At 38.6% G+C, this 21,993-nt stretch overlaps 1 protein-coding gene across 7 annotated transcripts in view; it reads right to left on the bottom strand.

Moving 5' to 3' along the window:
• The window catches only part of BCAS3 (BCAS3 microtubule associated cell migration factor), a 272,079-nt gene that overhangs the window by 236,895 nt on the left and 13,191 nt on the right, over positions 1-21,993 (bottom strand). For all 7 annotated transcript variants that reach the window (XM_088536029.1, XM_088536047.1, XM_088536076.1 and 4 more), the window contains exons 6-7: positions 20,437-20,518; positions 13,364-13,436 (exon numbers count right to left, since the gene is read on the bottom strand). In XM_088536029.1, coding sequence (XP_088392155.1) covers positions 13,364-13,436; positions 20,437-20,518 — 155 coding nt within the window. The remainder of the gene's footprint in view (positions 1-13,363; positions 13,437-20,436; positions 20,519-21,993) is intronic.

Here is a 21,993-nt window from a genome sequence, read left to right as displayed (position 1 = left end):
CTGTACAAACATATACTAAGTATTGCTAAAGGAGGGTGTTTCCCCTTGCCTATATCTGCTTTATTTTATAGAGTCTAACACAATTCCTGCCGCAACACTTGCTTGTCTTGCGGATCAGCTCAAGCTGTTCAGGAATTTTCAGGAAAACCAGAGTACAGCTGCCAACTGTTTATCGCAAATGTCTCCCCATGCTCAACTGGTTTACACAGCATGTACACAGCAGGAAAACAATATACAATAGATGCACAGAAAGACACTCAAAGCAATAATAGAAAAAATACGTTGGACATTCTGCCTACAGAAACTCTTCCCAAAATATACATTTTTATAGGCACATACTGAGGCTAATAACTAGAGGGTGCTATTTATTATTTTAAGCACTTCAAAGGCCCTTCAAAAAGCACTTTAACAGCAGAGAGATTCAAGCCCAGTTACCTTACATTAGCAGCTCATTGCTGCTAGAAAATGCACAAAGCCACAGAACGGTCAATCTATAAACTTCTTTTGATAATATGTATTTATTACCTAAAAGGAATTATGATTTTCATAGATGGCTACAACGCCTTCTTATTTCAGAACAGAAATCACGAAAGCCAATGTTATATTAGCATATATGGAAATAGCAGCAGTATCAGCTAAGGCTACATTGAAGATAACGGTGCCGTTGTCGTGGTTTGGCCTGTTGGAGTCGATGTTCACGCAGCCTCACGGCTGATCTCAACACTAAGGATGTGAAGAGCAACAAATTACAAGTCAGGCTCAGGCCAAACGATGCCTTCTGGAGGGAGAGGCTGGCAGAAATAAATGCGATTACAAACAAGGAAAATTCAGTGTCCCTGCAGAGACTATTTTAGCTTCTCCTACGTACCACACCAACAGAATCCCAGTTCTTGTAACTCAAGTGAATAATTTATTGCAATCAGCCAAAACAGTATTATGGCATACAAGAACATTCTATCAATGATTTTGTAAGCAGCACTGGCTAAAAACAGATAATTTTTAACTCCAGTGCTAATAATCAAGCAGTATCATGGAGTGGGTCAAAACTGCTTGTTTCATTTCCAAGTCCTCCCTCCACATCCTTTCTTTGCAGGCCGTGGGACATGGCAGCCTATGATCAGAGAGGGATATGCCAGTTATGTATCAGTGAAACCAAGCAGAGGACACGTGCACTTTAGGGAGGTTATTAAACTAGCTTCTTAATGCAGAGCTATCAGCTAAAGTTTTAAACATCACAGGCACAAATTCAAACTACTACACAACACCGACATTTGTAAATATGAACTATACAATAAGACTGAGGCTCTTGCATCTTTTTTCATTTGATTGTTGCAATATGGATAGAAGAAAAAAGAACAGATGCCTCGTGCAGCTGGCATTCAAATACATCTGCGTACGCATCGTGAGCAAACTACCATCTCTTCAGAGTTGTTAGCAAACACTCTCCCAAATTATGGAGGCTCCGTGTAAAACGTTTGCATACAGAAACAAACTCCACAAAACATACACTTTTTATATCAAAAAAGACTAATGTAATCAACGTGAGGTCATTATTTTCTGTGAGAAAACAACCATGAGAAAAGTCAAAGTTTCCACACAGCAGTTCTGCTTATCCAGGAACCTCTCTCTCGCTGAGGCCAGGCTCTGATGCTCTACAGAATGGCAAGAAAAGTGAAACAAAACTGGAGCACACAACTGATTGGGGAAAAAACAACTAACCTGAGCCTTAACACTGAAAGTTGAAGCATGAGATTCATGATCTTTCTCGTAATATTATTAACACTGATACCTGCTAATAGGCAATTTTGTTTTTCACAAGGCTGCTGTTTGGATCAAGGATCAGCTTCTCTTTCCAGGTCAGGCACCTTCTAGAAGCTTAAGGGGCTTTTGTTTTCTTTGATTGTTTTAATAACTCAGGCACCCTAACCTTGTCTTATGGACTTCAAGCAACAAGGAGTTCTCTATCATATGCTGCTCCAACATTTAGAGGATCTCAAATAAATTCCTTATGCCAAAAACAAATTTCTACACATTCTGCTTTTAACCATCAGCTCTTATTACCACGTCTGTGTTAAGAACACAGAAAAACTCACTGCATTCAGTTATCTTTTCCACATGCCAGTATGCGCCCAAACCAAGTCCTCATCCACAATAAAATGGAAGTTAGAATTCCAAGTCTTACACCGGACGGACAGTTTGTTTTCCAGCCCCAGAACACACTGACAGGCCTACTGCAAACTCTCCTCAGTACTGCAATATTCTCAATTCTTTTTTCCTGAAGAACATACACCAAAATGAAAACTCTGCTCACAGGATGAATAACTCTCTGTAAAGAAAACAAAATCATTTGTTTCTTGTCCCTCCCTCCTCATTTTTAGAAGAAATCCCAGGACTGCATTAGTTTTTCATAGAACACCAATGTAGAGCCTGTTACACTACAGCTTTCCACTAGTTAGTCTGCTAAACCTCCCTGGCCTTGTGAGTCGCAGCTTTCCAAGGCGTGAGCTTGAAAACCGAACTTTATAGGCAACTTGGTTACTTTCACTCATGATATTTAACAGGTTCATTCAAAAAAAAAAAAAATCAAGAAAAGCAGGGTAACATTTCTGAGAAAGCGACACTTCCTAAAAACGGGTGCATAACTCAAGCAGCAGAGACATTTTAAGTGGACCACAAATTGCAAGAAGCATTGAAAGGCTTCTTTTTAAATAAGAAAAAGCTACACTAGTCTTAGACATATGTTACTAAATCTAATCCCCTAAACACACAAAAAAAGGAAATTTGATATAGCATTAAGATATTTCTGTTAAATAGCAGATGATACGAATTTCACTCTCGCATCTCAAGAAGGTCAAAATAATACCTAGAGTGGCAATCCCTTATCTTCCAAGGCTCATTTGAAAGAACATCTAAATAAGCTTCTTGCAAATCAAATGAGTTATTTGTCTTATATTTCCAGGTCTATCCTCATGTATAATTATTGTTTGCAAGTGTTAAGTGTTCCACCTTGTCCTGTTCTATCCTTGTACACAGTTTCCTTTTCAAAAGCAAACTCTTATCTCTCTCAGATTGTACCTGATATACTCTTCAGTGCAGGCAGAAAAGGACTTTTCCTGTATTCTGTGTTACTAAGAGCATGTAACACATTTCTACAGGCGTGCTTTCTGCCTGTAGCAACATTATTCACACAGATCATGAGAAGAGACTTTATTTACACACATATTTTCGAAACTTAGTCAAAATTACGTAGTTCCATAAAGGCAAACCGCAGCGTACAAGGTACCTGGGTGTCCTGCAGCTCACGGGCGCGCGGCTCGGTGACATGTGGCACGCCTGCCACTGAAGTGTAAGATATAGCACAAGCTGGCTGTTCAGCTGTGGCAGGCTCTTGCTGCGAGACCGGCGCGCGACACGCTTTCCACTTCACTGAGATATACCACATGTTACAGCACAGAGCTGTCCCTTCATATTTGGGGTTAGTTAATACAGGGAGATAAGCAGCATCCCATGGGATCTGTTTATCTACAAGGCTTCCTTGACCATAGCTGTCATTGAGGAAAAATACATCTGGAGCTTCACTTTTCAGAACAGAAGTGATTTTTCTGGGGTACTCTGGACCAGATTTTGCTCTGGTGTGTAACCAGACAGTCCTTTCTTTCATACAGAAGCTATGAACCTGGTCTTACCAGGCACTGGCTTTCCTTGTTCATTCCATGAATACATGCTTAACTAGGAAAATTTCTGTAATTCTTAAAGAGCATCAAGTTAAACTACTCATAAGAACACGGTTACACAACTGTCACAGCTCTATCAGAAATTAAGATGATGAGCACCATATTCATGACATAGTGTGGTAAATTTGTTTCTAGCAAAAGTTACAAAACTGAATAAATTTAAGGTTTGCCTTGTCCTCCTTTGCCTTACTGTCAAATATGGCAAAAAGAGCATTTTGTGGAGCCGGTTTATAACCGTAGAGTTTAGTCTACCAATGTGCACAAAACTGCAATCAATAGCACCCCCCCCCCCGCCCTTATATTTTTGACAGTACAGTCTGGTCAATGGCATATTAGAAGTGCTCAGAAGACAGCATGCTCTTGATTAATACAACATAAGTACACTAATTCAAGACATTTGAGGCATTACTTGTTACTTTTAGCAAAGCCAGGATTCTATCAAAAGCTAAAAGCAATCTAAACTGAAAATCAGCATAACTCCTTCTTCTGAAGGGTACTACAAAGCTCCTTCAGAAATATAACCCAAATCCTCACCCAACTCTCAGCACGTTATTTATTCGAGTTCCCCTGTGATCTCTGGGCATGTTTGCAGCACACGGCTTGTGCGAGATGGAATACTGAGCAAGCAATATTGGAAAGGTTCTGCTATCTGCAACTGGCAACGCTGCGAAAGCCCATAACTTAATTCTGCTCATTCATGTAACAAAAATTTCTGCAGATTTCAGGTTTTTGTTGTGTTGGGTTTATATATATCTTTTATTTATATATATATATATGTATATATATGAGATATATATATCTTTCGGTCTGTGCTTTACGACACCATTTTTCAGGTGCTTGCAAAACCACCAACTCTTTATTGTTTATACATTAGTTCACGGCTCACGTTATATTTTTTGAAAAGATTCAAAACAAGCATTTCCAGCAGAAGTTAGGGAAACTACTTTGTACACTCATGATGAAAAAAGATAATAAAAGGCAATATTCTCTCCAAAAAGCAATCAAAGAGATCTTAAATACACCATAGTGGTAGCTTCTGGAGCAGACATACACCTTTTCCTACACTTCTGATCATCTGCCAAAATTCAGTAAGCCTGAATCTCTGGAAACACCTCAGTTCTCTGGGTACACACCTGACAGCAAATTCTATTTATTTAATGCAAAGTTTAAAGAATTGTATATGACTGAATTAGAACACAGATAAAATAAGATTTTATGGTTAAAGCACTTAAAGTGCTACGAATCACAGCTTTTATGAGCTTCTGCTCACATCAGGTAGGTCAAAAAGTGCCCATTAATTGATGTTCTTATGTCTTATTTGATTTGCTATATGATTTGACATAGCAGACCCTGATATTCAGAGTGCTGTAACTGAACTCACTGAAAGCTGACTTGAACATATGAAGTAGTACTTGATCATAATTACTCTGAACAAGGAACTCCAAGAACAGCAGAACCAATTAAGTCTGAATTTCTTCAAATTGGCATTAAGGTTGAGATCCTGTATCTCAACATCAAAACAAGTTAGGGTATATCATTGCCTTTTCCTCAGAGGTCACAGATATAACTATTTCCTTTTCACTTTTTATAAAATTTGGAAAAAAAATCATCATTATATTTGGCTGACATCATCCAAAAGGAATTGCAACCATTAAGGAGGAACATACAGATATGAAGTATTCTCACCATGGAGCCAAACACTGTATACAGCAGCCTCTGTAATGGGACATGAGGGTGCTCAAATTGCACAGGTAAAATGTATTTAAATTGTTACTGTCTTGATGCCTCATCTTAAAATGAGGTCATTTAAATTTAGATTAATAAAGATGTTTATGAGCAACTATCCAAGCATGTGGAAAGAACTCTCCTCTAGCTGACACTCTGAATAAGTTATCTAGCAAAACTGCAAGAAATTAAAAATAAGATTATAAGAAACTGCCTTATGATTCAAAGCAAAGGCCTTTTAAATCTATTTTAATTGTTTAGTACTTAATAAAATTTTGATGTATTATGCATTTTATAGTTTTTGCAAATTTGAAATTTTAAAGCTACCAAAATATATGCGTTCAGCTGAACAAGTTACTGTTATATTTCAGAAACCTAATCAAGACTAAAGAAAAAATAACTATGGTATTTCACTCATCTTAAGAGACTTGAAAGAAAAAAAAAAAGGATTTGAAGCTTTGAGTTCAATAAACTTCCTTTGCTTTTCCACTGTATGTTAAATATTAGAAGAGGGGGAGAAAAAAAAAAAAAAAAAAAAAAAAAAAGGAAGCAAGGGAAAAAAGGCAAGGAGGACTCCAGAGACTGCTGCAAGACACAAAACGGCCGCAGTAACAGAAGCAAAGTTCAACTACCGTCAAGTTGAAGTGAATTACTCAAGTGACAGCAATTGTGTAATAAAATGGACAGGAGGCCGTAAGTCAATGCAGTTTGTAATTAGCCACTCAAACTAAGAGCACGGAGGATAAAGAATGTAAAATTGCATCTTCTTTGTGCTAACTTGAGAGCTCGGAATCCAATTGCGTTAGCATCCTCAGAAAAAGAGGACAACCTTAAACCATCCTGAAATTTCCAACTATTTTGCAATGTACTTTAAGTTCTTCTAACATAGAAATAGCCCTAAAACATATAAGAAAAGAAAATATAATCCTGAAATGTTCTCTAGGTCTATGTCACATTGATTTATAGCAGTTATTTCTAAGACAGACAAAAACACACAGATGCAAACAATTACTCTATTTTTGTAGGCAACAAGTGAGGTGGGTGGTAACTGAGAAATTTTGAAAAATCCTGTCACAATATTCCATTTTTTTCTTAAGCAACCCTCATCACACAACAAACGCTCGCCACATCAGAGACTTTCCAGGGCCTGAAGGGCCGCTTTGATTCCAGACCGCTGCAGGCATTAGTGGGGACGTAATTAGGGTAAAAAGTTCAACCACAGTTCCATGTCTAGAGTGCTGCCAGAAATAAATTTCCTCTCATTCACTGGTTTCTACTGTACCCTCCCTGAGAAACATATTGAAAACACATTTATCTTTGTAGAGTTTGTTCCTCTTCTAATTAACTTTATAGCGTTTACAGTATTTAATAATTTAAAGTGGAATTTAAAGTGGCCCTGGAAGCAGCAGCCTTGCCTGTAATGGCATTGTGCATTATCTTCTCCCTGTAGTGCTTCTTTTGACAAGTTACTGCAGTAAGGTATGTGCTACAGCTGGTTTTATCTGGCCATGCATTTAGCAAAAGCTACTTCCTTCCCTCCATCTCCTACCCCTATCATTACGTGCACGGGGGTGCACGAGGGACAGCAGAAAGAGCTGATGCCTCAGCTTGGAAACCTCTTCTCCCAAGGCCCCACGCCACCAGTGTGATAAATCAGAGCTCGAGAAGCTCAAACTACCCGTAGCTCTCACCAACTGGGCAAAGTTTGACCTCAAATAATCATTTTCTTCCTTCTATTTTTGATCCCAGATTAACAACTTATTACAGAGTTCCTTCAGACAGACATGTAGTAAGCCAGAGTAACATGGGATCTTTCCTACTCAATATTTACGAACAAAAACACTGCCTTCGCCTAGTAAGGCTCTGTCTCATGGCATTTTGTGAGAAGTTTTACAATATTACTGGTAAACATCACTTGAACACTACAAGCACAGTGGAAGGCCATTAATATTAACTACAAAAACAAGTTGCAAGAAAACAATTCTGGGATCTGAAACTTGTTTTTTTTTAAAATAGAGAAGGTACCCAGCTTTAGCACGTACCATAAGAAATCAAATCCCATGCCAGCCAAAACCATTTAAAGTCCTTTACCCAGCAGTCCTGTATCTCTCAGGACCTGACAGGCCGCCACGCAGGCCGTTGAGGCGAGGGGGAACTTTCACAAGGAGCAGGATGATGTTTCCCCCGTGCCGGCACCGCGGGCGCTGGTGCAGGGCAGAGGCCGGGCCCTGCGAGCGCAGCCCTCGAGGAGCAGCCGAGACCACACACCTGCACGCGGCCTTGAAGGCTCTGCTTGAGCTTTGAAGAAAACATCCTACAGAGCTCTACCATTGCTTCATCTCTAGGAAAGACACATGCCACGCAGGTAGAACAACTAAACAGTAACAGCCCAACTAACGGGCAGATTTTTTTTTTCTCCAAAAAGGCTTCAGAGTTGATACAACCGGGAAACGGCACATTCTGCACATGGAGTGACACCTCAGCACCCGCTAGCTGCTCTTCACTGAGGGAGCGCTGAAGGGATTCCGGGAGGAGGTAGCTAAGTCAGAGATTATTTCAGAAAACTTTGTTGGAGCCAAAATTCAAATTCTGGAGTCTCTGGCTTCTTTTCTGGTCTGATGGATCATACCGGTGCCATTAACTCAGTCTTCAAGCACCTAATGTCAAGCAGCATAAAGCATCAACAGAACGCCAGAATCCGCATCGGCATTCAATAAAAATAAGCAATCATTTTCCAATGAGAAAACAAAACGGCGCAGTTCCAAAGCTGCCACAAAAGAAAACTGGCGTTACACCTATGCTCTCCTATCCCTCCTACCTGCCCAAGCTGAGACACAAAGGAATCCAGACCTACAGCTTCTAGCAATTTGCTCTGTTTTGCAGGGGAATGGGTCAGAAGCAGACAAAATTTTGTGGAGTCTTCAATGAAAAGACCACAAATATTTAGCAAACTCCAGGAAATCTACTTCATAGTGTATAACACAATTGAAAAATCGTAACTTTTTATCCAATCTCTGTCTCTCTCCTTTTTTCTTTTTTTAATGTGTGATTTGTATAAAAATATGCTGCATTTCATCTTCTTAATTATGAGTGGAAACACCCTTCACACGTTCTACCGTATGATTCAGACTCTGGCACAGCCTGGCTAGTCTTAAGTCCTAACCACTTATTTGCAATGGCATTCCAGTAAAAATATTCGGGAAGAGTTACTCAGAGCAGTGTGGGAACTGTGCACAAGAACTTCATTCATCATGGCTAATTTCCTTCTCTTGGGTGATCCTTCCTGAAAGCTTTGCTGTTTGTTCCTTACAAATCATTTCACAGCTAGCTCATTTTAAACACTAAAACTCACTGACTGCTAGAACAGACATTGGATTTGGACATGCGCTAGATAGTTTGCCAAACAAGGAAGAGGATCATATGATCTTAAAATATTAACACCTTCCATAATGAAGGTGGTTGGAAGAGACAGCCTAAGAGTCTCAAACTCTAATATATTAAAGGTATTTAAAAAAAAAATTCCTATAACTGACCTCCCAACTAGCAACACTTGCATAGTTGTATCATACACATGTATATGAGATTTTGGCAACACATTTTCAAAGGAAAGGTCTTTTCTGCATCTCGGTTGTCCTAGTTAGGCAAAGGTCAAGCGTGCAAATGTGTAAAATCCTTTTGGATGGAAGGTTATGGTGGGGGTGGAAAGGGGATCCTAATTGGTCTCATCCAGCCGGTCTTTAAATTCTGTAACTCCCAACAGCACAGGCTGGGCCTGCCGTGCAGTTTTGTGGCCACCACCGTTACTTTGTTCATTTTACAGATCACTAGTTCTGATGTTCCAACACCTACCAAATTCGTTAATATGAACTGCACGCCATGGGGTGAGCAAATGCGTGTGCACACGCAGAACGACTCTTTGTGCTAGTCCCAAGAACACAATAAGTCTGCCTGGACAAAACTCCACAAAGACAAAATTTATACAGATGTTCTTTCCGTTTTGGTTTTCCTTTAATTTGCAAATCTTGTAATCTAAGACTGAAGTTGACTGAATCAACATCTAAACCAGTACAGTAGTATTAGCCAAAAAACACAATCTGTTTCCCATTTGTGTCAAGACTGCATCCTTTTTGGGGGCCGAGAAAACTGTTATTCTGAAAAGATTATCCAGTGAAACTGTGCTAGACATTTCAGTCACTTTACTAGATGGAAAATTTGACTTTTAAAATACCAAATTGTACATACAGAAAGCTAGTTTGAAACTCAGCTACAGGGCAAAAGTTTAGAAAACACAGATTTGGTCTTTCCTAATTGCATATTTATTATCAGGAACAAGGACTGAGATTGGTTGCAAATGTATTTTAAAGAATTTTTACATAAAGCAGGTGCGAGAAATTAATTTCAAAGCAGCAGTTTCTCTCCAATGCAGTTTTGCACAAAAATAGATTCATTGCTTCAGTTCAAAGAGACTCATGGTTAAAAAAAAAAAATTATAAATGTGTTTTTGTCTGTTCGGGATACAACCTGGGAAATTTTTCATTCCCAAATAATTTATAATGTTTTGCCCCACAAAATATAAGACTCCACAGGGGACATGAAAAAATCACCACTTTTATGTGACAGCAAATGGGTCCTAATGCTGTCTGTTGAATTCTGTACTAGGGAAGACCAGAAATTTTGCTGTTCAAATGCACCAAATTCAGCTGGTCTCCAGGTCGGCAACAGTGGCAATTTTAGAAAGCAAACTTACCTTATTCCCTACCGATTGCGATTACATTGAGGTTTTTTCATTAAAAATACTAGGAACTACCAAGAATAATATATATGAGTTGGTCACCAGATGAGTTTTTACTGCTTTGGAATAAAACACATTTTCCCTATACCTGTTGATCAGAGTACTGAGAAACAGCACCAACCTCTGAGCAGCACGTAATGAAGAACGGGATTGGAGCAGAATGGGATGCAGTTACCCTCTGCACACTCAGCACTCGACAGAAACAGCACAGCCAGACCCTGAGGACGTGAACCGTTTTCCAAATATCACATTCTTCCCCCCCAAAGGCCTCGCACAAAACTGAGTTATAATATGCACTGAGTCAAACAACTACTTAAATCATTTGAAATAACCAAAAGATACTCAGACCTTCTCCAAGCAGTCACAGACTGGTTAATACCACTTTAGGAGGAAGTCTTAATTTTACAAGCACTGGAATAAAATTTGTAGAGCAGGTTCTCAACCATAATACTCAAATTTTAAGATTTCAGTATTGAGACACATGGAACAGAAGGTTAAGACCTTCACAAAGATTTTCAAAATAATAATTTTTACTAGCATAGATTATACAGACTGACTTAGGTTACACTATGAAAAAAAAAAAGATACAATTCATAAACCAAGTCCTCCACAAGTTGATTTCTCAAGTTACTATGTTGTTAAATCTCTCGGAGAAATACTTTCATATATTTAGACCATATATTTAGACAAAAACCTGCAATACAATAAAACATTAGGTGATCTTGGGATTTAGCTGTTTTAATTCTAAGTTATCATAAAGATGCTGTATTAATAACAACAAAAAAATGCCATTAGTGAAAAACAAGTCCAGAGGCAAACTTCTGTTGTTGATTTCAGGCAAACATAAAATACTGCATAAAATACTTTCATACTCATCTGTACTTTATTTTAAAAAGTCCTAGCAATGTATAGGAGGGACAATGATTCATCAGTTCTTTTGCATTAAGATGCACAGTGTATTAGAGATTACTGAGTTACTTAGTATTAGTGATACTTTTGAATTAACTCACTAGCACTTGAAAACTCTTTACATTCTGTATCCAAGAATGTTTTACATTAAGAAACAAAGATCCTTCTACCATACTTTCCTCATTGTAATATATGTGTATATATACACACACATTATATATATTTTTATAGCAAAAGGAATATAGAAAAATTTCCTGATGCTGACCACTAATGCAGACTAGTGGTCAGAACCAGGATATGACAGTTCCAAGGCTGAATGTGTCAATATCTCATTGATACAGTCCCAAAGGATAAAGTACTACTAAATGCCATTATGTAACAACAGTTGCAGTAGATTTATATATAAGCTGCATTTATTATATTTATATTACTTGAATAGTTTAGTATCTCTAACATTTATAGGCTGCATATGTAATTTTAATAATTAACTTTAAATTACTCGCTTTATGTATTCGAATATATCTGCATGAGTCCTTAGAACCACAAAATATACCACCACGTTGGTAAGTATAATCCCCCATCTATCATGCAGGCACATGTATGCACAGTATTAATAGCTTTTTAAAATATGTTTTGTTAAGGTCAAGGTTAGCATGTGATAATTTACAGCCTAAATCGTAATGCATGTGTTAATAACCTATTGAGGTGTTATATCATAAGTCGGATGTAAAATATATTTATCCCCCCATCCATTCCTTCCATCCAAAAAGTTAGTAATTTTAAGGCCTTTTTGAGAAGAGCTACTGAAATGGATTCTATATAAATGACTGCAGAGGAAAGACTGTTTTAAATTAGAATATTGACTCCAGATACAGCAGGGTCCAAACATGCCCTTCAATATTAAGTCACACTGCCAGTGACCAAGTTTTCCAAAACAAAACCCATGCCTATTATTTACTGATATCAAAGCAGCGTAAAAACATTTTTGGAAATGTCAAAATTGCCAGCAATCTTCCAGTTAAAGAACAGAGACAGCTGTAAAATCCCAGGGCAGCATCAAGGAACTTCATCTTACAAAGATGGGAACACTGGCCCCATGGTCCTAACCATGTCCAATATCATTCAGTTCATGATTAAAGACAATGGAGTCTAATGTAGCAGCATAATAAATAGAGTGTTGGAAGACTTCACTTCTGGGTTTGCTTTGGACTAGCTGCCCTTGAGAAAATCATTCCGTCTTTTAGACATTCAAGTTTATGTTTCTGGTAATGGGAATATTTTGGTGTCAGCGCCATTTCATTTCATTAAATATTTTACCTGCCATTTCAATAAGCAGAATAGTCCTATTTCCTATCCTGCACAGTTCCATCAGTGTGCTGACAGCTGCAGTATTTCATGCCAGAGCCAACCTAATCTCCAAAGCAGGTGAGGAGATGACTGTGGAGAAAATATCGAGTGTTTTGAAATAAAAGCTCTAGAGTAAATGTAGTATTTTCTTCAGTTATATGATGAAATTAGATGCATCTTTCTATCTACAACCATTTAGATATATAGGAAATGCTGTTAAGCAAAACTCCGAGTTAACAGCAGGACTAAATCCATGACGGTTATAAATGCTTCTTGATGAAGAACAATCATTAGATAAACTGCACTGTAAACAAATGATCTATTAATTTATCAGAGGGAAATACAAGTGTAATATTTCAGTCAATTCACAACAAGAAATAATACATATATTTTGCAACAAGAGCACCAACAGCAAACCACAACAGGAGTCCTGGGGAGAGAGAAAGCTCTCAGAGAGCTCTTAACCTGAAAGTTAATGACGAAACACCAGCTGCAATAGCTCTTCCAGCCAACAGCAAACGTAGAAAAGTGTTTCAAAATCTTCTGGTAAAAGATTACCACCAAAAGCAAACTGGTTCTTTATTAAATGGGAAAAAGGGAGCTTGTAGCACAGTTTGTTGTTGTTAAATAATGTTCCAACCTTCAGATCTGAGCTGAACATCTCATTTAGACAAAGTTGTCATTACATTGAGAATCATCAAGCTCAATACCTCTTCAAAACCTTCAAGAGTCCTTCAGTGAGTTACCCCATAAGGGTTAAAAAAGAGGGGCAAGGGAAAAAAGCTTTAAAGAAATTTTCTTTTTAGGGGACTTTACAGTCTCCATATAAGACCTGATTCATTAAAAGTATTCTCACCCAGAAGATCCAATGCTTTTGCACACACCAAGAAGAGGCCTCTTCTCAGAAAAATTATCACATTTCTGAGCACCTAATAAAAGGGAAAAAAAAGAAAAAAATCACTATATATTTACTGTGTTACATTTCAAGGTACATGCATGTGTATTTCAGGGAATGGGGTTGTAGAGGGAGACGCTCAATATGCCAGGAGGATATTGGCTCCGCAAGGCAAATGAAAAGAACAGCAAAATTTGGGCAGGATTTTGGCATCTTCTACTTCAAAATTTCATACAGAAATAATGACGCAGCTGCACTAAACTAACAACAGGTACAACACACAAGTCTTATTTTCACATAAGTTTCTGTTAATTATTAATAACTCGGGTACTCATAATTTATAACAAACACTGTTCGGCACTCATCTATATGAGGATAAGTCTTCCCTCCTACACGTTTGGGCATTTATAAAGTTAAACAGGTCACATCAATAATTTCACCATCAACAATAGCTTTACAAGTAATTTAAAACAGACAAATGTATTTTCTTTTTATTCCTATTCTTTCAGGGTCTTTTAAGGGTCACACCTGTACTGTATGTACTGACCTGTAAATTGATTAATGAAACATAAAAAGTCTTTTTAAGAGTCTGGCAAACAATTTGTTTTCTTCAATACGAGTAACAGATGAACTGCATTTGTTTCTGTTGGGCTGGTCGGGCTCTCAGCGTTAAGGTTGAAATGGCAACTAGCAGCAGTGCGGACACTGATGTAAGTGGAGCCAGGATTTTACCTTAGGTATTTAACTTAAGGAGATACTGAAGACGGGAATTCATGGGTTTCTTTATGTCTAGTCTTAAGTTTAAGAGGAGAAGGGGAAAGGAGGAGGCTATAAAGGTGTGGGCAGGAAGCAATTGCATAAAATCAGTAGGAGTCTCAGTTAATACCTACAAAACACATCTGCAAAATCTGTACTACAGGTACTTAAAACTCATGGCTTCTGACTGTACTGACCAAATCCACCATTTAGAAGTCCATTATTTATTTCAAATATATATATATGTTTTAAAATACATCTATTAATGCACTAGAAACAAACAAAAAAGCATTCTGAGGACCCTGCAGGGCATTAAATCAGGTTAATAGCAGCCGTGTCCTGCCACGAGATTGCAAACAACATGTGTTGTTCTCTGCAATGCTTAATGGACACAGCAACCCCTTCTAGTTCTGGGATAAAATTTAATCTTCCAAGTTATGGTGGATTAATTTTTATATTTAAAATTGTGTTTATTTGCATGTGCAATATACTGACGTTGTACACACCTGCTCCACAGTGTTTAACAAAATGCAGTAGGATGATTGAAATGAAAAACAGCTAGATAAATCCATCAAATATAAAAAGTATTGAAATCCTGTTGCAAAGTCTTTTTCTTAAACTCCTTTTATTCTAAATCCTTTTAATTCTGTCATATAACACTACAGCATTTATAAAAAGCTGAAAATCCTGACAAATCACACAATTAGAGTAATGAAAACTGCCTTTCCTGCCAACAAGGCACCTTATCTACAGCTCCATTTAGCTAAATGATATGTATGCTTAAAAAAAAAAAAAAAAAAAAAAAAAAAAAAAAAAAAAAACACCACACTCCAGTTACTATACTTACAAACCTGGAAAAAAATCATGCCTGGGTAAATGACATTTTATACAAAGCAACTTTACAACTTTATGAAGTCAAGAGATTATCCACATGCAAAGGCTCAAACCAGTTCATGTATTGTACTTCTGATGAGCCCGTGAACAGATCTCTCCTGAGCCTACTAAGGTCTTTCAGTAATGCTAGCAGTAATAGAACATTAAGTAATACACACACTTTTTTTGAAGAAAAAAAGCCCATAAACCCATTCATTTTCATAGGAACACAAAGGTGATTAAAACAATGGAAATGGCTTGCACATCAAATAAATTCCCTTGAGTAATAAATGCACTATATAAACAACAAATTATGACCTATTTAGCAATAGCAGATAACATTCATTATGAAGTGTATTTTTCTGGTATATAATTCTACTCATGGAGTTGCATCATGGCAATCTAACAGTGTAGTGAATGTCCTGCTCGGCTAGGTCCCCTCTGATTCCTCATCTGTTTCTTGAGAGTTGTGTTCCGTTGGTGGCTCTGCGCCCTGCCAGCCTGGCAGCCAAACACTACCTGGAAATGCACTAGGCAACACAGCTCGCCTTCATCATGCAGGCTAAGAATTTTTCTTCTTAGCATTTTTTAATCATCCCTTCCATTTTGTGCCTGCACTGCTGTGCATTTGTTATTGAATGGAAGTGCAAAAGAGTACTTGCTACTTGAAACAGAAGGGTTTGAGTCAGTCCTAAAAATAGTGCGTGAATTCTTTCCTCAGCTTCAGCCTAGTATCTCTAAATGCTCCATTTCCTGCACAGATAAGCTCTAACCACATTACTCAATATCATTCCTGACCAGTGAAGCTGTGACTGCTGTCCTCATCCCAGACCTTCGTGTGCTCCTTTAGGATTAACATCCCAGCCCATCAGCGCTGCATTATTCCATCTCACTTATCTCCCAGCATCACCCAGACATTTCTAGCATCAAAGCTCCTCTCTAATGCATGCGACATCAGAGCAGTTTCCCTCATCCCCCCCAAAAGTTATCAGCCTAAAAGCTGCTTCAACTCCAGTATAATCTCAGTGTCTGCTGCTGGCTTCACCCTTGCCAGTGCTGAGAGGGCAAGGAAGCAAAACCACAAGAAGCAACTGCAAGAGTCAAGAGGACACAACAGGTGCTGGAGAGCAGATGTCTGCAGCTCCTGCCTGCAGGGAGCACAAGTATCTAGAGAAAACACATACAAACAGGTGCAGAAGAGTTGTGGAAATTCTAAGGGTGAAGAGGCCAGGACTGGCCCTAGACAGACACACAAACTACAAGGAGATGCATTTGCTGGAGGAAGCTTTTTTTTTTTTTTTTTTTTTTTTTCTTCTTTTAAATAGACATTGAAGTAACTGGCTTTGATTTTAATGGGCAATGCAGCAATATAGGACTGAATCACTTCTGGCAGACTCCTACAGGTCCTTATACTTCGCAATGGCTTCAAACGCAGCATAAATCTCACAGATCTCTGGCTGAACACAAGGAGTCATGCACATTTATAGAAAGCCGTTTTCTTCCCCGGAACACAGTAATTTTATTCTTAGTTAATGAGGTAGTTTCTATATGAGAATGGGAAAGATTGTTAAACATCTGCTGTTGATCAGAGTTTTTGGAGTCGTGCATTGAGGAAAGAAAATATTATATTTTGATTTAATCTTGTTTGAAAAACATAAAGACATAGTGCAAGTTTAAAGGCTATTGGTCTAAAACATTGATACGATGTGGCCAGCACTGAGAAGCCAGCACACAGGTCAGTCCACACCTCCTCAAAAGGATCAGTATTTTGACATGTCATACTCTGAAACTCCTCCCTATAACATCTATCACAGGCTTCCTGGCTGCACTTGGCGAGTTCTGCAGTTTCTGCAATCCACACACATTCACCTTCATTATACCATAACCACCCACAGAACACACCAACATGTAGAGCACACCTGCACGATCCACTCACACCAACCCAAACGCAGCTCCGAGCTGCTACCCCCTGCTCAGCTTGCAGGGCTGGCTTCTCTGCTGCACACCCTGCAATCAGCTCAGCCTGGAGGGGCTCCGACCGCCACGCCACCCCGGCGGCTGCACGTGGACCAACCTCACATCTGCCTGCCTTAGAAAGCAACCTAAATATTACAGCTCTTTCAACTACACCTGCATATGACATTGAGTCAGCTTTTGAGGTTCATATTTTTACCAAAATTAAAGAGCGGAAGAGCACAGAGGTAAAACTGCAAAGAACTTCGACTTTTGTCTCTTGTAGGTTTCCAGAAAGAAAGCTGCTCTGTATCCCAATTAATTTTAGCTTTTCAGGTTCATTTTAGCCTTCAACTTTTAGTCCATAAAATCAATACTCCAATGGATAAACAAAAACTCTGCAATGAGCTGGCGGTTCCTGCTGGGCTATGGAATGGATGCAGTCACATCATTTTTACTTCTCAGAATTTACAGAATGACTTGAGTAAACAAATAGAATTTCAATCACTGAAAAGGAAAATGACAAGATTCAGGTTCACATACAGAAATTGTGAAAATAAGAACCCATTTTGCATATTGCACATCATCTCTGTATGCCTGATGTATCTGAACACAGAGAAATCCAGAACCCAGCAAACCAGGCACCTGTATGCCCATAAAATAAGTACTAAATCCAATCACAGCATGCAGATTGGAGAGTGGAGAGCCCGGCGCGTTGAGAAGCTGTGCCAAGCAGATGGCTCAGCTGATAATGCAGCATGTCATGCACAAAATGCCAAGGCTTGTGTTTGGGGAGTTTGCTTTTCTTTCCCTAGGACTGACAGCATCAATAGAGACGTTCTGCTATTCTGAATAACAGATATGCAACTTTATCTCCTCCCTCTGGACTGAAAATTGGTCATATAGTAAAATTTCAGTCTCCAAGAAAGCCACTTATATTCCAAACTGTAGAGAAATATCCAAGTCACCATCTACTGTAAAGACAGCAAATATTTAATTGAGATCAGAAGACATAAACTTATTTCATACTTACTTCAGGAATCATTTAAAGAGAAATACCTCATTTTTAAAGTAGATGATTGTTTACAATCATCTACTTTACATTTCCATTAAAGGTTCTTTTCTTCAGGCCAGGCCAATCAGCTGGTTATGTCCTGATGTAATTGCAACAGCAGAAAAGAGCCCTATGATGTACTTTAGCTTCAAGGGCCAAAAGCAAAAGGCACCCCAGGCTGTTCTTTTCTACGATAGCGCAAGCACCACCTTGACACATTGAACACGGACAGTTTACAACTATCAGGTACAATTTCATAGGATATTTCATAGCTCCTATTCAAGTGCAGCTAATAACTCCCTTTCAACTAGGAGCAGAGTAACAGGAGTTACTCTTGTTACCAGAATAACTAGTAACAAGAGATGTGCACAAAGGAATCCCTATTTACCATGAATCAGTGGCCAAAAGTAATTTTCATTTTCCATGACTTGCCAAATGTCCATCTTTTCAATCATTTGTGCCCCTGTTATCTCAAGAAAGGCAATGCATGCCAGCTGTGGTAGAGGAGATGCATAAGTCACCCGGAGCAGAATATTACTGTGTAGCCATGGAAGAGACTGACTGTAAAAATTCCTCTGTACAATCACTTATTATTTAGCCTCCTCAGGGGTAATTCTCAGGGAAATCAGAGTCAGAAGTTTTCAATAGTGGCCTCCTGCCTTTGAACCTCTCTATCAGAGTCCTGCTACACACGGCATTAGAGCTGATAGCAAACCAGAAGGCATTCGTTCTCTGCCACAAAGTTCTTGTGCTTCTTACTAGCTAGATTTCTCTCCATTTCTGATCCTAAATTTTGTGAGGGGAATACTGCAGGTTCACAGAGCATAGTAAATGCTAGATTTTAGGGGGTTACTTACAGACATCTCCCTATTATTTATGGGCATCTTATCTAGGCTGCAACTTAACTGGGCCGCAGAGACATCAAAGCACTGCTGTGCTGGGCCGGGTCAGGCCTTGCCTGGTTTATTAGCTCAGACAGAGCCCAGCGTGAGCGTAGCTGTGTGGCTGCCAGGCCAGAACAGCACCAAGAGGCATTTAACTGCTCCGGCGTGGCACGGAGCCTGCGCTAATAAACTTGTTGGATCCGAGCTGGCAGCGTGCAAGGCCAGCTCCAGGTCTCGCACCACGTTCCTGTTCCTGGGAGTGCTTATCCTGTTAAATCAGATTGGAGAAGGGCTCCTTTGCAATGAGCCTGCATGAAATAACTCTTATTAAACAATGCTTTATTATGCTATGAAGAACATGATGCAGCAGAGAATCTAACATCAAAGGCTCGCAGTATTTTAGCAAAATAGTTGACAAACTATTAAGTTGTGCTGCTGTAAAGTCACCAAGTTAAAACCATGAGCTTTCCTTTCACACCTGGGAATGAGCTTCTTATCACAAACTAAGATCAGCTTTAGGAACATGCCAAATCCATCCACCAAGAGTCCCACTTTCAACAATTCCCTTTTTACAGCTTTGCAGTAAAATAGCGTTTGAGCCTACTGATGGTAATCAGCTTCTCCTTTACAAATTCCTTTTATTTTGTTCAGAATCATTAAAGCTCATGTGTTAGTTATCTAAGGCGTCTTATTACAGCTTTACTTTTATCTGATTCCAGATACTGGTCAGTGATACATTCATGTACTTTTAATCAAAGATTTACTTAAACCAAGCCATGTAGAAAGACCAAAATATGTTTTTAAAAGGTTTGACAATTTAATATGAGCTGATTTGAATAGTTTTCTAATGTAACAAATATCATGGTCAAATGCTCCCTATAATCAGTTTTGAGAAAGAGAATAACTGCTTGAAGAAGTTCCTAAGCAGTGTAACTTACTAGATTGGCAAAAAAGGAAAAAGAAAAAGAAAACGAAAAACACACCACAAAGCACTATTTTACCATCAGAAGAAATACAGCTTGTAGGTACTTTAATTTCCTTCATAGCTATTTAGATTAATTCTCCCTTTTTCATCTGGGGGGAGATGGAAGTACAAAAACCTATTATTTAATGACACAGAAGAGCAAATAGTCTGGATATGACTAACCAGAAAAAAACATTTTTATTAAAAAACTTCTATTATTTTAGGAACAATGGATAGAAATACCTCTCAGGAGTGTTTTATAGCTATAAACAGCAACAATAAACATTTCCAAACTGAAGTGTTAACAAGGATGTACTGATTACTGAGCAGGGATACTTAATGCTACTACAAAGGTAGCCACAAGCTTAAGATAAAAATGGAAGAAGCATTGGAGTATAGAGCAGAGGAGAAAAACAAGTAATTGCTGTGAAAAGCTACTATGAAGTGGCAATTTAGTCAAGGCGACAGAACAGGTTGTAACGAAGATTTGCACAAACATCTGTAAAGGAGGAGTTAAGCACAGCTTTGCAGGATACAAATATATACTTACTAATTTGTGGCGCTGGTAAGATTCGTGCAGCTCGAACCGGACCATGGCGGATAGAAAAGAGCTCCTGAGCTTCACCACTGATCTGCAAAACATATGGGTTATGAACAATGTAAAAAATAATAAGAAGAACAGCACATAATAATATAACTCCTGTTCCATAGCCAAACACAGGAAAGATTGTGAAAAAGCCAATTTCTGGTTAGAAGAGGATGTGCAATAGAAGAGAATAATAAATTGGTTCCCCCACTAAGAGTTGCTTAGCCATAAAAAAGCTGCAGTTTTGTTATGGCTGTTGCTGTTTTGCACCACAGGTGAGACTCTTTACAAGGTAAGCACTGAATGGAACAGATAAACTTATCTTACAGCAGAAGTTTAGGCAGAAGCACAGTTTAGAAATACTCTTAAGTTCTTTTTCTCTCAATAAGCAAAACCTCAGATAAAAGGGATATGCTAAAAATGATGTTTTTATACTACAAACTTGACTATGTGCTTTAGAAAAATAATAAGAAAAGTCAATCTAGTAAAGAAACTAGTAAAGAATTCTAGTAAAGAATTCAGTCTGTAATGCATTAACAGGAAATTAACTCTGTACAAAGTGTTCTAGAATAAATGCATCTGATCTAGCACAGTGCATCCCACAGTAGCATATTGGGCTGCGTTATTCTAGTTTCTTAGCTTCCTTTTAATATGGAAACCCCATTTGTTGGGCTTTCCAGCTGGTGGTAGAGACAGACGCAGCTAAGCAGCAACACAGAGTGTGCCAGAAATAATGAAGTGTTGATATCCTCTCCACTCCCTTAATTTCCACACAAGATCAGCCAGCTTAAATCAAAATGCAACAGTATGAAACGTTTCATCTGAAAACCAAGGCAAGCATGTTTGGGTAGGGAAGACATTGCATTTCAAGCCAGCTAGCTCCATTTTCCTCAAAATACAGAGACATAGGTCTTGAATGACAGGAATTACAGCAACAGAGATGATCTGCCTCCCTAAGTGCATGGCTTAGGCTTGCAGGAATGAGATGCTATACTACTATTAATGATTCCACACCTCTTAGCAGAAAGAAGCCTCGTAGCTGACTGCTGATTAAAATCTAACAAATATTCAAGGAACTTGGGACATGCACTTGTACTATATGGCCCAAGTCTTGAGAAAAATGCTGACCAACCAGTGATTAAGAGCAGCAACCACTGGCTTTAAAAGAAAACAGAGACTGATATATTAGCACACTCCATATTCTCCAGGTGTGAGTTATGTTTCAAAATGGGAGGGTGGGGTCAGGCTAATTAAGGCTTTCAATAATGGAAATCTTGAAAAGATTAAATGAGAAGCATTTAGGAAGAATTTCCAGACTTCCTGTAAATGCTCGGTCAGGAGGCATTTTCCTAACTGCCTGGTAATGGATCTGATACGGAACGTCAAGCTTCAGGAAAGCGGCAAACATTATGTTGGCTATTTGGAAAGGGGCTTCAACTTAAAACAGATGTAACGAGCCTAAAAATGTAATCAAGGTGTTGGCATAAAGATTACAGTATCAGAAATGAACACAATTTGAAA

This window comes from Tinamus guttatus, unplaced genomic scaffold (genome assembly GCF_059628265.1).
Source record: "Tinamus guttatus ecotype Peru unplaced genomic scaffold, ASM5962826v1 Tinamus_guttatus_pri_ptg000043l, whole genome shotgun sequence".
NCBI classification, from domain to species: Eukaryota; Metazoa; Chordata; class Aves; order Tinamiformes; family Tinamidae; genus Tinamus; species Tinamus guttatus.
Note: the sequence above shows the minus strand (reverse complement) of the source record. Positions and strands in the feature narration are given on the sequence as shown.